Here is a 14894-nt window from a genome sequence, read left to right on the forward strand (position 1 = left end):
GTGCCTGGCCCCTTCTCCATCAAGGTTATTTTAACCTCTGGAATTGAAGGAGTGATTTTTATTTTGAAGAAAAACATTTTAAGACAACTCTTAACTATATAAAGTTAGTTTTATGAATTCCTACAGCCTCATCACTAGATTACCAGAACATATCTCTAGTAAGAAATGTTCTTATCTTTTCAAATTAGGTAACACGTCACCTCGCCAAACTCTTCGACAGCATTGCAGACCTGCAGTTTGAAGATCAGGATGTGTCTACTTCCAGAGCAGTTGGAATGTATAGCAAAGAAAAAGAATATGTCCCATTCCAAGCTGGATGCCAATGCATCGGCCATGTAAGATACAATTGCGAGGTTGTCTATGCTACAGGAGTATTTTGGGAATAATTCTTTTTTTGAGAGATATAGAAAGAGCGAGTGAGAGTAGGTGACAGGCAGAGAGAGAGTGACGGGCAGAGAGAGAATCATAAGGCTCCATGCCCAGCACGGAGATGACACGGGCAATCCCAGAACCATGAGATCATGATGTAAACTGAAATCAAAGAGTCGATGACTTAACCCACTGAGGTCCCAGGCTCCCCGCAAGGTAGTTTTTAAAGGTTGACTTGAAGAAGAAAAATATCCGCTCCTGTCAGAAATCAGGCCCTGGTTAGTTGTGTGCACAGAGCTTCCTGTTTGCCCACGTCCAGTGTGACAGAGGGCTTTGCTGAGCCAAACTCTGCCCCATGTCCCAGTTTCTGCCCCCTTGGCTTCAGGGACGTCAAAGAGTCTCAGAAATGCTAGCAATGGAGCTTGTCAGGAAGAATTATCACAGATTGAATGAGCGGACGCCAGAATGAGAAGCCGATGCAACCCAGTGACTGAGTCTCCTGTCAAGCTTACTGGTTTCGTCACTGAGCAGCACCTTTGGCAGTCAAGAGGCTTGTGGCTCAGAACTGTGATGTCAATGCTGTGAGTGATGCTCATAAACAAACTTGACGGAGTCTACCAGGCCGCTGTCCTGTACCTTAATTACCATGTGCACAGACAACTAAGGTAGCATATTCTCTTTTTGCACAGCCACATAGCTCAGAAATATTCTTAACGGTCAACTGCAAGAATGGCTCATTATGATTTATGAAGGCGCTCTTGGCGTTTCCTGATGATGTAGAGGAATTGCGTCTTTTTATGATGTTTGAGCAGTTTGACTTAATCCACAGAGTCGCTGAGACAGTAACCTTTATTACAGAACTGTTTGGGTTGAGGCAGCTTCCTTAAAAATGTTCCTTGCTGAAATGTGGTGCGAACCACCCCCCCTTTTTTTTTTAAACAGTGATTTTCTTTATTCCTCTCTGTTGCTTTTTAATATCGTACCAAGAAACCGCGCCAAATGATGGGGAAGCAGATGGTGGAATACTTTGATTAAAATATATTTTTTGATCTCTTGGGCTCTTTAGGATATTATTACAGTGATTAGAACAAGTCACCATAAACTATCTTGACAAAAGTGTGTTCCTGTCTGCTACCCTCCCCTGCAGACTGCTAGCCGACTGGCACAGTGCCCAGAAGGACGACAGTCCGCCTGATGGACGTGCTTGTCACTCGGTGGAGCCCCTGGTACTGAAAGTTTTCACAGTGCTCTGATTTATTCTGTATAAGCAATTTAGGCTAGAGACTTGAGCATATACCACCTTCATTCTCTAATTGCCTTTATTATATAAGAAGATGCTCTTACTTTATGTCTTCCCCCCGCCCCCGTGCTTTTACGATTGGTTCCTCCCAAAATAGACTATTTGTATTTTGTTTGATTAGTGTTTATTGAAAACCTACTACATGCTAGATGCTGGGTTTAGTATCTGGGGATCCAGAAATGAACAAGACACAGTCACTGCCTTTGAATACCTCTTAGTCTCTTGGAAGAAATGGATAATTGACGATAATGGGAAGTGGTCATTGTTTTTAGAGAGAGTGGGGTAGAAGCTGGTGAAATATCAGAAGGGGGAAGGATCGAGCAACATCGCATCAGTTTATTTCTCAAATCATGCTGAGCGAAGTTGCCACGGCTGGCACAGTCATCTGAACATGAGACGATATATCAACTTACATGTTTGTTCGGTCTTCCCAAATGGACTGGAAAGTTCTTGATAACAGGTGCCCACATTGAGGATATGGCTCCCAGAGTATTTGGGAGATGTTCAAATGATGTCTGATTTACTGAAAGAACTGGTTGCCAGGTAAAGTCTAGAGTTGGGCTTAGTGACTGAAGTCATGATGAGATTGTAGACCTTAAACTCAGGCATGTGAACGATGTCCAGTTACACAGTCAGAGGAGAAAGCGCTCAGGATGTTGGGCCCATTGCCAGCCCGTGCTTCCTTTCACTGGGGACGGCTGTCAGCTCTTCAACTACGTATCTCTCTTTCCCAGCCCTCCAGAGAAATAGGTTCTCGGAATGAATGTCTTTGCCATCTCCATAGGGGCAGGCAGAGAACACAGTTATAATATTTTGGTCCTTGGAATATTATTATCTTTTATTGTTGAGGCCAATTATTTGCAGAGAGTATGTGTATTCTTCTTGTTAGATAACACCCATGGAAACACATCTATGGGTAAATTCAATAAAGCAATTTGAATAGAATAGAAAAATGGTTAAAACATATTTGTGGAGGCAAAGTAAGCTTGGATCTTTAAGGAAGAGATTAACTTTCACAAGTCAGCAGTTGTCCTAGCTCTGTACTCTGCTGCTGTCTAATTTTTGACAAGTGTGAAGACGAGAACCAGTAGGGAATATAATTAAGACACTTACTGAAAATACTTTGTCTTAAGACTAAGAACTTAGGAAGATTTTAGGAGGAATTTTCAGTATATTTAAAAATTATCAGAAGAAACATTTTTAAAAACAAACCAATCTGCTCTGGAATATCACTCCAGCATGTTACTCTGTAGATGGCTGTGTTGTGTGGTTTCTCAGAACACTGTGCATGCCACAGGGGACCTTGGTCCAGAACCCCTTGTCTTCACAGCTGAGAACTGAATAGATGAGAGCCCCTCCTCTGTTGAGGCTGAAGAGAGTCACCGGCCGTCTAGCAGGTGACAGGAGATGAGCTCTGTCCGGGGAGAGGACAGGTCGGTGTAGGAGGGACTTACTTCATCACTGTTCATTTCCCCTTTGTGTCCTACCTCTTCTAGTTTTCTCTGTCGATTTAAAATCAATCCGCCTGAGGCCCCACCATCTGCGTGGCCTTGGAGCCCATGGGAGAATGGACTTAATCCCTCTTCCGTAGTTGAGCCTGTGCTAAATCACTTCCATTTGCTTCGAAAGGTGGAAACGTGGCTGCTGCGGCTGGAACACGCGATGCAGGAAACCGTGCGCCGTTCCATCACGGAAGCCATAGCGGCCAGTGAGGAGAAACCGCGGGAGCTGTGGCTCTTGGATTTCCCGGCGCAGGTTGCACTCACAAGCTCGCAGATCTGGTGGACGGCAGATGTAGGGATAGCCTTCCGGAGGCTGGAGGAAGGCTATGAAACAGCCCTAAAGGATTTCCATAAAAAGCAGGTATTTTATAGGTTCATGATTTTGAGACGTGAAGGGACTTGAAGAGGTAAACATATATTCACTCATTCATTCGTTCGTTCATTCATCCATTCACAGAGGGCCTTCTGTGTGCCAGGCACTAACGCTATGACTATTTCAGCAATCAGTTGTTTAACTTTTTCATTTTCTAGCTTTGCGGTATCCTTCTAGTTGGCTGCAGGGGTTGAAAAACATCTCATCCATTATCCTCCAAAGCTCTGGTATGGCACAGATACCTAGATACCCTGCCTCTGTCTTTCCTTCTGTGTAGGACTCTTTCCATCTAGGCTAATGGTATATTTATTACAAAGTATGTACAGGATTTGCATGACTCAGAAAGATGGAGGGCTGTTCAGCAAAGACAGATGTTTTTATGTATTTTGGGTTTGGGTTAATTACAAGTCACGGATGAGCAATTTTGGAAGACAGTCTATTTTGAATTCCCTTTTATTCACTCCAGTTCGGCTATGACCTCTCCCTAAGCCTCCCGTCTTAAGGTGAGCTCGTAGTTGTGAAACAATTCAGAGATAAGGCCTTTCTGCTAGCTTTTACATTAAGGGAATACTAGGCTTGAAAGGTATTTAAATATTGGTTTGTCTCCCTTTCTTATTTAAAAAAAATTTTTTTAAATTTATTTTTGAGAGAGAGAGAGACCTAGAACATGAGCAGGGGAGGGGCAGAGAGAGAGGGAGACACAGAATCTGAAGCAGGCTTCAGGCCCTGAGCTGTCTGCACAGAGCCCCATGCGGGGTTTGAACTCACAAGCTGTGAGATCGTGACCTGAGCCGAAGTCCAATGCTCAACCGACTGAGCTACACAGGTGCCCCTCCCTTTCTTATTTTGAGTGGATAAAGTATGAGTCCAGGGATAGTAAGTTACTTGCCCAGCATTGTACAGAGTGTGTAAGTAAGACAGGCGGGGGCCGCAGAACGCAGAGTGTTTTCCACTGCTCTCCACTGCTGATCCTCCTAGCAGTATTTTTAACTCAGTCCCTTAAAAGTCAAATAGATTCAGAGAAAGAAGGATACTTGTAACATTAACATATTCAGGAGTTTTAGGTTTTAGAGCATGCTGATTTTTTTTTTTTAATTTTGCTTCAATCTGGAGTAGAGACCACCTGACTTGTTTATCTTACAAAAGTTTTTGTATTGTTTGCTTTGGGGGAGGAATATATTCTTGATATACATCCTGAGGAACATGGGGCGTTGGTTTAAGTTACAGGATTAGATTTTTAAAAGTTGCTGGTTTCTCCTAGGGCACATAGCTTGACAGTTCTGGTCTCTGCCACTTGGACGAGGAAGCTAAACAGTTAATTTTTTAAAATCGACTTTAATAATTAAATTGCAATTAATTACATTATGGTTTTCTTATAAAAATAATTTTCTGGTTAATTCATTGGTATCTGCTTTTATTATAACTTTTTTTCATTCTCTGTGAAGTAAGAATTAAAAAAAGTAGTTACAATAGCCTCTCTTAAATTTCAGGTATTACCAATCATTGCTCAGACTTAAATTTTTCAACATGAATCCTCCTCCTTTATTTTTCCTCACTTCGTTTAACAATCTCCTTGCTTCTAGTACATCATTTTGTGTGATTATTAGAATATTTAGTTGCTTAGGACAGCAAATGCTATTTTATGCATATTTCTTCTATCAACTTTATTATTTTGAATTTAATGATTTCTTATTAATTAATGTGTATTATTTAAAGATTAAAAAAAACATATAGGGGTACCTGAGTGGCTCAGACATTTAAGTCTCTGACTCTTGATATCCATTCAGGTCATGATCTCCCTGTTCATGAGTTCAAGCCCCCCGTTGGGCTCTGTGCTCAGTGTTGAGCTTGCTTAGGATTCTCTTTCTCCCTCACTCTGCCCCTCCCCCATGCAGGTTCTCTCTGTCTCTCTCAAAATAAGTAAATAAACATAAAAATATTTTTAAAAAGCGTTTATTAAAAAAAAGGGATACCTGGGTGGCTCAGTCAGTTGAACACTGACTTCAGCTCAGGTCATGATCTTGTGGTTTGTGAGTTTGAGGCTTGTGTTGGGCTCACTGTCAGCACAGAAGCCTACTTTAGATCCTCCGTCCCCTCTCTCTTCACCTCCCCTATTTGTGCTTTCTCAAAACTAAACAAGCACTAAAAAAAGGATTTCCTTGGTTTTTTTTTTTAAAGAACAAAGTATAGATTGAAAAAGGAAAATAATTTTTTTTTTAATTTTTTGTTTTTCTCCTTCCTTCCTCCCTCCCTCCCTCCCTTCATCCAAGCTAGCTCACACAGTGCAATAATGATTTCAGGAATAGGATCCAGTGATTCATCCCCTCCATATAACATCCAGTGCTCATCCCAACATGTGCCCTCCTCAATGCCCCTTGCCCATTTAGTCCATCTCCCTCAAACCAAAACCCCTCCAGCAACCCTCAGTTTGTTCTCTGTTTTGAAGGGTCTCTTATGTTTTGCCCCTTTCCATGTTTTTATGTTATTTTTGCTTTCCCTCCCTTGTGTTCATCTGTTTTGTATCTTAAATTCAACATATGAGTGAAGTCAGATGATGTTTGCCTTTCTCTCACTAATTTTGCTTAGCATAATACCCTCCAGGTGCATCCACATAGTTGCAAATGGCAAGATTTCATTCTTTTTGATTGCCAAGTAGTATTCCATTGTATGTATGAAAGTATGTGTATATATTTATATATGCATATATAGACACACATGTGTGTGTGTGTATGTATATGCCAACGTCTGTCATTGCCTGAGTTGTTAATGTTAGCTATTCTGACAGGTGTGAGGTGGTGTCTCACCAAAGTTTTGATCTGTATTTCTCTGATGATGAGTGATAGGTGAGTAGTTTTTCATGTGTGAGATATCTGGATGTTTACTTTGGAATATGTCTATTCATGCCTTTTGCCCATTTCTTCCCAGTTATTTGTTTTTTGGGTGTTGAGTTTGTTAAGTTCTTAATAGGTTTTGGAAACTAACCCTTTATCTGATATGTCATTTGATATCTGATATATCTCCTCCCATTCCATCCGTTGCCTTTTAGTTTTGCTGATTGTTTCCTTCACTGTGCAGAAGCTTTTTATCTTGATGAGGTCTCATTTATTTTATTTATTTTATTAAAGTTTTTCTTAATGTTTATTTATTTTTGAAGGAGAGAGAGACAGAGTGAGCAGGAAAGGGGCAGAGAGAGAGAGGGAGACACAGAATCTGAGGCAGGCTCCAGGCTCCGAGCTGTCAGCACAGAGCCCGATGTGGGCCTTAAACTCACGAGCCCTGAGACCATGACCTGAGCTGAAGTCAGAGGCTTAACCAACTGAGCCACCCAGGCACCCCAGTAGTGCATTTTTTAAAAGTTTATTTATTTGCTTTGAAAGAGAGAGAGTATGAATGGGGGAGGGGCAGAGAGAGAGAATCCCAGGCAGACTCTGCACTGTCAGTGCAGAGCCCAATGTGCGGCTTGAACTCACAAACCATGAGATCGTGACTTGAGCCGAAGTTGGATACTTAACCAACTGAACCACCAGGCACCCCCCAATAGTTCATTTTTGCTTTTCTTTCCCTTGTCTCTGGAGTCATATGGAGTAAGAAGTTGCTATGGGGAGATCAAAGAGGTTTTTGCCTGACATCTCCTCTAAGATTTTGATGGCTTCTTGTCTTACACTTAGGACTTTCATCCCTTTGGAGTTTACTTTTGTGTATGGTATAAGAAAGTGGTCCAGGCTCATTCTTTTGTATGTTGCTGTCCAGTTTTCTCAACACCATTTGCTGAGAGACTGCTGTTATTCTTGGATAGTCTTTTCCTGTTTTGTAAAGATTAATTGGATGTTTTTGAGACTATTTCTGAGTTCTCTGTTCTGTTCTATTGATCTGTGTGTCTGTTTATGTGCCCATACCATACTGTCTTGAAGATTATGGCTTTGTAATAAAGCTTGAAATTTGGAATTGTGATGCCCCCAGGTTTGGTTTTCTTTTTCAGGATTGCTTTGGCTGTTGTGGGTCTTTTCTGGTTCCATACAAAGTTTAGAATTATTTGTTCTAGCTCTGTGAAGAAGGCTGGTGTTATTTTGACAGGGATTGCATGGAGTATGTAGATTGCTTTGGATTGTATCCACATTTTAACAATATTCTTCCAATCCATGAGCATGGAATTTTTTCCATTTTGGGGGAAATATTCAATTTCTTTCATAAACTTTCTATAGTTTTCAGTATATAGAGCTTTCCCCTCTTTGATTAGGTTTATACTTAGGTATTTTATGGTTTTTGGTGCAACTGTAAATGAGATCGATCCCTTGATTTCTCTTTCTGTTACTTCATTATTGGTATATAGAAATGCACCCAATTTCTGTGCATTGATTTTATATCCTGCAACTTTGCTGAATTCGTGAATTGGTTCTAGCAGTTTTTTAGGTGGAATTTTTGGGGTTTTCCACATAGAGTATCATGTCATCTACAAAGAGTGAAAGTTTGACCTCCTCCTTGCCAATTTGGATGCCTTTTATTCCTTTGTATTGTCTGGTTGCTGCGGCTAGGACTTCCAACACTATGTTGAATAACAGTGGTGAGAGTGGACATCCTTGTCATGTTTCTGACCTTATGGGGAAAGCTCTTCATTTTTCCCCATTGAGAATGATACTAGCAGTGGGTCTTTTGTGTATGATGTTTATAATCATGAGTTATGATCCTTCTCTCTCTACTGTCTTGAAGGTTTTTATCAAGAAAGGATGCTGTATTTTGTCAAATGTTGGCTCCACATCTATTGAGAGGATCATGTGGTTCTCATTCTTTCTTTTATTAATGTGATGTATCATGTTGATTGATTTGTGGATATTGAACCAGCCTTGCATTTTATGTATAAATCCCACTTGGTGGTGGTCAATAATTGTTTTAATGTATTGTTGTATCCAGTTGGCTACTATCTTGTTGAGAGTTTGCATCCATGTCCCTCAGGGAAATTGGTCTGTAGTTCTCCTTTTTAGGGGTGGTCTTTGATTTTGGAATCAAGGTAATGCTGGCTTGGTAGAGTGAGTCTGGAAGCGTTCTTTTCATTTCTGTTTTTTGGAACAGCTTCAAAAGAATAGGTGTTAACTCTTCTTTAAATGTTTGGTAGAGTTCCCCTGGCAAACCATCCTGCTCTGGATTCTTGTTTTTTGGGAGATTTTTAATTACTGGTTCAATTTCTTCACTGGTTATGGGTCTGTTCAAATTGTCTATTTCTTTCTCTTTCAGTTTTGGTAGTTAATATGTTTCTAGGAATTTGTCCATTTATTCTAGATTGCCTAATTTATGGCATATAATTTCTCATAATATTCTCTTATTCATATTTCTGCAGTGATGGTTGTGATTTCTCATCTTTCATTCTTAATTTTATTTATTGGGGTCATTTCCTTGTTCTTTTTGATCAAACTGGCTAAGGGTTTATCAATGCTGTTAATTGTTTTAAAGACCCAGCTGCTGGTTTCATTGATCTGTCCTATATATATTTTTTTTTTCTTTTTTTCCTTTTTTTTTTTTTGGTTTCAGTAGCATTGATTTCTTCTCTAATTTTTATTATTTCCCTTCTTCTGCTAGTTTTGGGCTTTACTTGTTGTTCTTTTTCCAGCTCTTTTAGGTGTAAGATTAGGTTGTGTATCTGAGACCTTTCTTCCTTCTTTAGGAAGGCCTGGATTGCTGTATACATCTTTCTTAAGACTGCCTTGGCTGTGTCCCAGAGAATTTGGCTGTCATATTATCATTTTCATTGGCTTCCATGTACTTTTTAATTTCCTCTTTAATTCCTTTGTTCATCCATTCATTCTTTAGTAGGATATTCTTTAATCTCCAAGTATTTGTAGTCTTTCCAATTTTTTTCTCCTGGTTTATTTTGAGTTTCATAGCGTTGTGATCTGAAAATATGCATGGTATGATATCGATGTTTTTGTACTTGTTGAGGGCTGATTTGTGACCCTCTCTGTGATCTGTTCTGGAGAATGAAGGTAAATAATTATTAGAAACTTGCCCGTAGCACTCAGATTCTCTTCCCACAGATAACTATGGATAATATTTTGGTACAGAGACATCAAAAGTTTTTCCTCTCTCTGTGTTTCTGTGTGAATGTGTAGACCTCTTTCTCTCTCTCTCTATATATATACACACACATGTGCGCATGTGTGTCAATGTGTAGCTATTTATAGAAATGTGTATTTGTGCTGATCTATATCCATTGTATATAAAATACATAGAAAAATAGGTTGTGTTTTTCTTACATTTCATACGTTGTTACTTTAAATTTCTACTCAATATGTTATCTATGTTTTTTCCTTGTCGTAAATATGTGTGTGTGTGTGTATTTATATACACTAAAAACAACCAAATAGTGTTCTATTATATGGATATACTAGAATTATTTCCTGCCTTCTCTGGGTCTAGTCTGAGAGTCTGCGTGCTTAGGTGGCACTACAGTAGGTTCTGTGGTTCCACCAGTGAAGTTCTTCCTTTCCCAGTGCTTGTGTTCCAGTTAACTGTTACTAGACCGTACCTTCTCCTTCCGAGGACATTCCAAACCTTCATCCTGATCGCCATGTCCTCTTTTACATGGTTCTGTTTCATTTTTTTTAATGGTTTTCTTTTTAATGTTTTATTTATTTTTGAGACAGAGAGAGATAGAGCATGAGCAGGGAGGGGCAGAGAGAGAGGGAGACACAGAATCAGAAGCAGGCTCCATGCTCTGAGCTGTCAGCACAGAGCCTGATGTGGGGCTCAAACCCACGAATGTGAGATCATGACCTGAGCAGAAGTTGGAGGCCTAACCGACGGAGTCACCCAGGTGCCCGTTTCATTTTTTTTTTAATCTGCCTTTACTTCTGTCATTTTATTTATGTTATTTATTTATTTAATTTCTGAGAGAGGGAGAAAGAGCACAAGCGGGGGAGGTGCAGAGGGCGAGAGAGACACAATTCAAAGCAGGCTCCAGGCTTCAAGGTGTCAGCACAGAACCTGAACCAGGGCTTGAACTCAGGAACCATGAGATCATGAACTGAGCTGAAGTCAGACCATTAACCAACTGAGCCATTCAGGTTCCCCTACTTGATTTATCAATATATTTAGCAATGACTTTGCTCCTTATTTTTTTTTTACCCCATTTCTTATTTTGAAAGACATTTCCCTTCTTTTTACAATATGTCTTTTAGGAGTTGTGCAGTGATAGATAATAAGTAGGAGAATTTCTGAATACTTGTCTTATTTTGATTTCCTTCTTCATATTTGAGGCCTAGATTTCTTCTTAAAAATTTTTTTTTGTAATAGCAATTTATTTTTGAGAGCAAGAGAGAGACAGAACGTGACCAGGGGAGGGGCAGAGAGAGAGGGAGACGCAGAATCCAGAATCCGAAGCAGGCTTCAGGCTCTGAGCTGTCAACACAGAGCTGGACGCAGGGTTCGAACCCACTAGTTGTGAGGCCATGACCTGAGCTGAAGTCGAGCACTTCACCGACAGCCACCGAGGCACCCCCAGGCCTAGATTTCTAAGTTGAGAATTACTTTCTTTCAGAAAAGAAAGTAATTGTTTTTGTAAACTTGTAGGTCAAATTATTTTTACTTCATAAGCAATCTGTCTTTGGTCTTTGGCTCCTTTTACAATCTTTTCTGTTTTGTGGTTCTGGTGTTTTATTCTGTTGTATCTAGTTGTAGATTTTGCCCCCAGTTTTTAAATATAGCCTGCTAAGGACTTTGTGAACTTCTTGAATATTTAGTTACATGTCTATCATCAATTTTGGAAAATTCCCCTCCGTTTTCTCTTTGATTGGTGCCTTTGCTCTATTTTCTTCATTTATAATTTTACCTGCCATAGGCTGGATGGAATTTCTCATGCTATACTTCCTGCCTTTGAACCTCTATCTCATATTTTCAAGCTCTGCATTATTTGTGCTGTAATTTAGGCAACTTTTTCTTTAGGTAACTTTTTGAATAGTTAACTATTTTTTTTGGTAACCTCAACATTCAACAGGTGGCTCAAACTCAGAACCCGGAGGTGAAGAGTTGCACCCTCTCCCATCTGAGCCAGGAGCTCCGGAGGTGACTTTCGAATCTACCCTCCAAATCGCTTTTTTTTTCTTATAGGTTAATGATGAAGAAAAAAGAATCTAGGTCCAGGTTATGTAGGTTAAAATGTTAACTCATTAGCTGCGGCTCATTAGCTGTGTTGCCTCGCATGACTTACATAAGCACTCTGTGCCTCAGCATGATAACATGTGAAACAGTCATAACAGCGCCTGTATCACTTAGTCCTTATTAGGACTAAGTTAATATAATTTAAACACCATCCCGGGGCGCCTGGGTGGCTCAGTCGGCTAAGCCTCTGACTTCGGCTCAGGTCAGATCTCACGTTCGTGGGTTCGAGCCCCACGTCAGGCTCTGTGCTGACAGCTGGCTCAGAGCCTGGAGCCTGCTTCCGGTTCTGTGTCTCCTTCTCTCTCTGCCCCTCCCCCTCTCATGCTCTGTCTCTCTCTGTCTCACAAGTAAATAAACATTAAAAAAAAATTTAAACACCATCTAAAAGTGCTCAATGAAATGTAAGTGCCACGTAGCTGGCACCCTCGGTCATTGGTGTTGTGACAGTGGCAGTAACAATGGTGTCTGACGTCATGTGTAATTAATTTATTCCCCACAGTAATACATAAACATTTTAAATTTACAAAACAATTGTATGACAGTGTGCAAATCCAACACCAAGATTTTACAAGTAACATTTTAGTTTCTTCATCATGCTATCTGTGCTTCATCCCGTCTATAGATCTTGCCACCGTATTTCCATCATTCATTTCAAGGAAATTGCAGATCCCAGTGATCTGCACCTGTGAGCACTTCAATACAAATACTCCTTTCATCAGTTCAAGTTTGATGGTTACATCTCACTTTCCCAAATTTCTTTTTGGCTCTTTAAAAAATCTCTTCATTATGGTTTTTATTTTTTGTCTCAATTATTTTAAAGAGAGAGACGTTTTTAATAGTCTGATTCAGATTGTCCTAATGCCAGTTCTTTTAAGGCTGGTTCTTCTCTTAAATTGAATTTGGGTTTTGTATGTTCATTTTTTTTTAGTCCATCTAGGGTTGTTTTCTCTGTAGGAATCCCGTGTGCCATGGAGAGAGCATGTAGAAGTAGTAACAACACTTGCAACATATTGGATTAAGATGAATGGGCAACTCCTTTATTAACTGCTTTATTTTAAACAAAGCAAAAATACACTCACGTGCAAAGTCCACAGTGAACCAGGAGAGACATCAAAGGAGACAAGGCGATGGAAGGAGGAGCAGTGTGTGTTCTTGTTTCTTCTGGGTCTCCACAGGTTTTGTGGATCCTGGATTAATTTTGTGGTTGATGACTCGGTTTAGGATTTTCAGATCACATGGCATAGGCTTGAGGTTTTGATGTCCCTTGGGGGACTTTTTTCCTTTCCAAAAGCCCAAGATATTTCAGGCCTTCACGTTGCTTCTCTGAGATGAGGGCAGGGGAGGGGTTGAATTTTTCTAGAGTGCTTTATTAGACTATGTACAACTCTGAGGATCTCAGCTGTAGGGTCAGGGTCTTAATTCTAACTCCCAGCCTTGCTCAGGGAGTGTGAGAGGCACGGGACAGAAATGTTGTGTTCCCGTGTGGCGGTTTAAACCTCAGTGTCTGGTATTTGAGCCTCTGCCTGGATCCTTCTTCAGGCTGCTGTGATGTTAGCATATTAGCCACATTCAACTGTTCTGCCTTTTGAGGCACATCCCTGGCATCAGGGACTGTCACACACACCCCTCCCAGCCTCTGCTCCTCCTTCCATCCCTTTATCTCCTTCGACATCTCTCCTGGTTCACTGTGGACTTTGCATGTGAGTGTATTTTTGCTTTGTTTAAAATAAAGCAGTTAATAAAGGAGTTGCCCATTCATCTTAATCCAATATGTTGCAGAGTGTTGTTACTACTACTATTTAATAATCCCACAGTAAACAGCCTTATATATACATACATACATGTTGCACATATCTTTCTTAATGTTTTCACGATACACTTCCAGAACTAAAAATGCCAGGTCAGAGTAATACCTCATTTCAGCCTTTGGAACATTGTCATCCGTGTATGAGAAGTGTCCACTCTCTATCCTGTCAGCAACACTGAGTTGATTCTTTTTATTATTACAACTCAAATTGGTCATATCCCAGGAGCTTCAGCATATTATATTAACTAACAGAACTTAGGTTTTTTTCCTCCCTTGTAACAGTTTAAAATTTTTTCATTTTGTTTAAGAGTTATGTAATGCTTCTTTTTCATGTTGAACAAGAAGCAGTGAGGAAGGTTGATGAAAAAGGCATTTATCTGCTTAATTATGAAACACTTCTAGCACAAATGGAAATGTTTGACAGACCAGCCAACAGATGCCTTCAATACAGTGTTTCAATTTTGTAACTGATACGACTGCGCATATTAGGCTGACCTGTGGATGCGGTCGAGGCTGTAGTTGGGGCCTGAGAAGCGCGCACATCTACATTGAACCATCTTCAGTGTCCTCTCTTTAAAAATGGATGTCACCATCTGCTGGAGTTTGTTTTTAATTAAAATTGCTTGCGCTAATACTGTGAGCAGTTTTTAAAATGAACGTTATTCCTCTAAAATACCTTCATTTTAAAGCTGAGTTCAGAGTTAGCTGTAATTAAGGATCTACCTGCCCAAGTAATTTCTTTGCTTAGTCCTCACTTCCAAATTATAGTGACACAAATTAATGAATTATTTTAAACTCTATTTTTTCCTGTAGACATACTGTGATTTTATGTTAGATAATGTTGGGATTAAAGGCAAAAATACTGCCTTTTGGCTATATATCCCTGCCTTGCCAGAGTCTTTGAAAATACAACAGATAGAATAAATTTAATTCCTCAGATTTGAGGGTTCCTTGGCAAAAGTCTTTTGTTTTGGCAGCTTGGGAACTGGTAAGACAGATTTTTTTTCTCTTTATTATTAAGCTGTGTGAAAATCATCAAAGAAATGGAAACATTTTAGACCTGAAAAACTTAATTATTACTGTGCTGGGAGCTGCCCCAGAGTTCTTTCATTGGGACTCTTCCCCCCCTCTACAAGGACTAAGAAATAGATACAGAAGCAAGAGACTCTGATTTTGCTTCTTAAGGCCAATATTTGGCCTCATTTTCAGTCGTTGACTGAGAAATTCTTTCAAAACCAATTGAATACAATGTTGGTAGTGTTCTTACCTTATCCTAACTTTATTGCATGAATAGGAGAAGCCTGTGAAGGCTGCAGCTGTCCGGTGTACACTGGACACAGGTTTCTGTTTCTGCCTCTAGAAAAGTGTGATTTCGTGGCCTCATGCTCTGTAATA

The 14894-nt window shown here is 40.0% G+C and overlaps 1 protein-coding gene across 1 annotated transcript in view; it reads left to right on the forward strand.

Moving 5' to 3' along the window:
- DNAH11 (dynein axonemal heavy chain 11) overlaps positions 1–14894 on the forward strand; it is a 335444-nt gene that overhangs the window by 108421 nt on the left and 212129 nt on the right. The window contains 2 exon segments of the mRNA XM_029929863.1: positions 189–335; positions 3299–3532. Coding sequence (XP_029785723.1) covers positions 189–335; positions 3299–3532 — 381 coding nt within the window.

The sequence above is a fragment of the Suricata suricatta genome, chromosome 2 (genome assembly GCF_006229205.1).
Source record: "Suricata suricatta isolate VVHF042 chromosome 2, meerkat_22Aug2017_6uvM2_HiC, whole genome shotgun sequence".
Lineage (NCBI taxonomy): Eukaryota > Metazoa > Chordata > Mammalia > Carnivora > Herpestidae > Suricata > Suricata suricatta.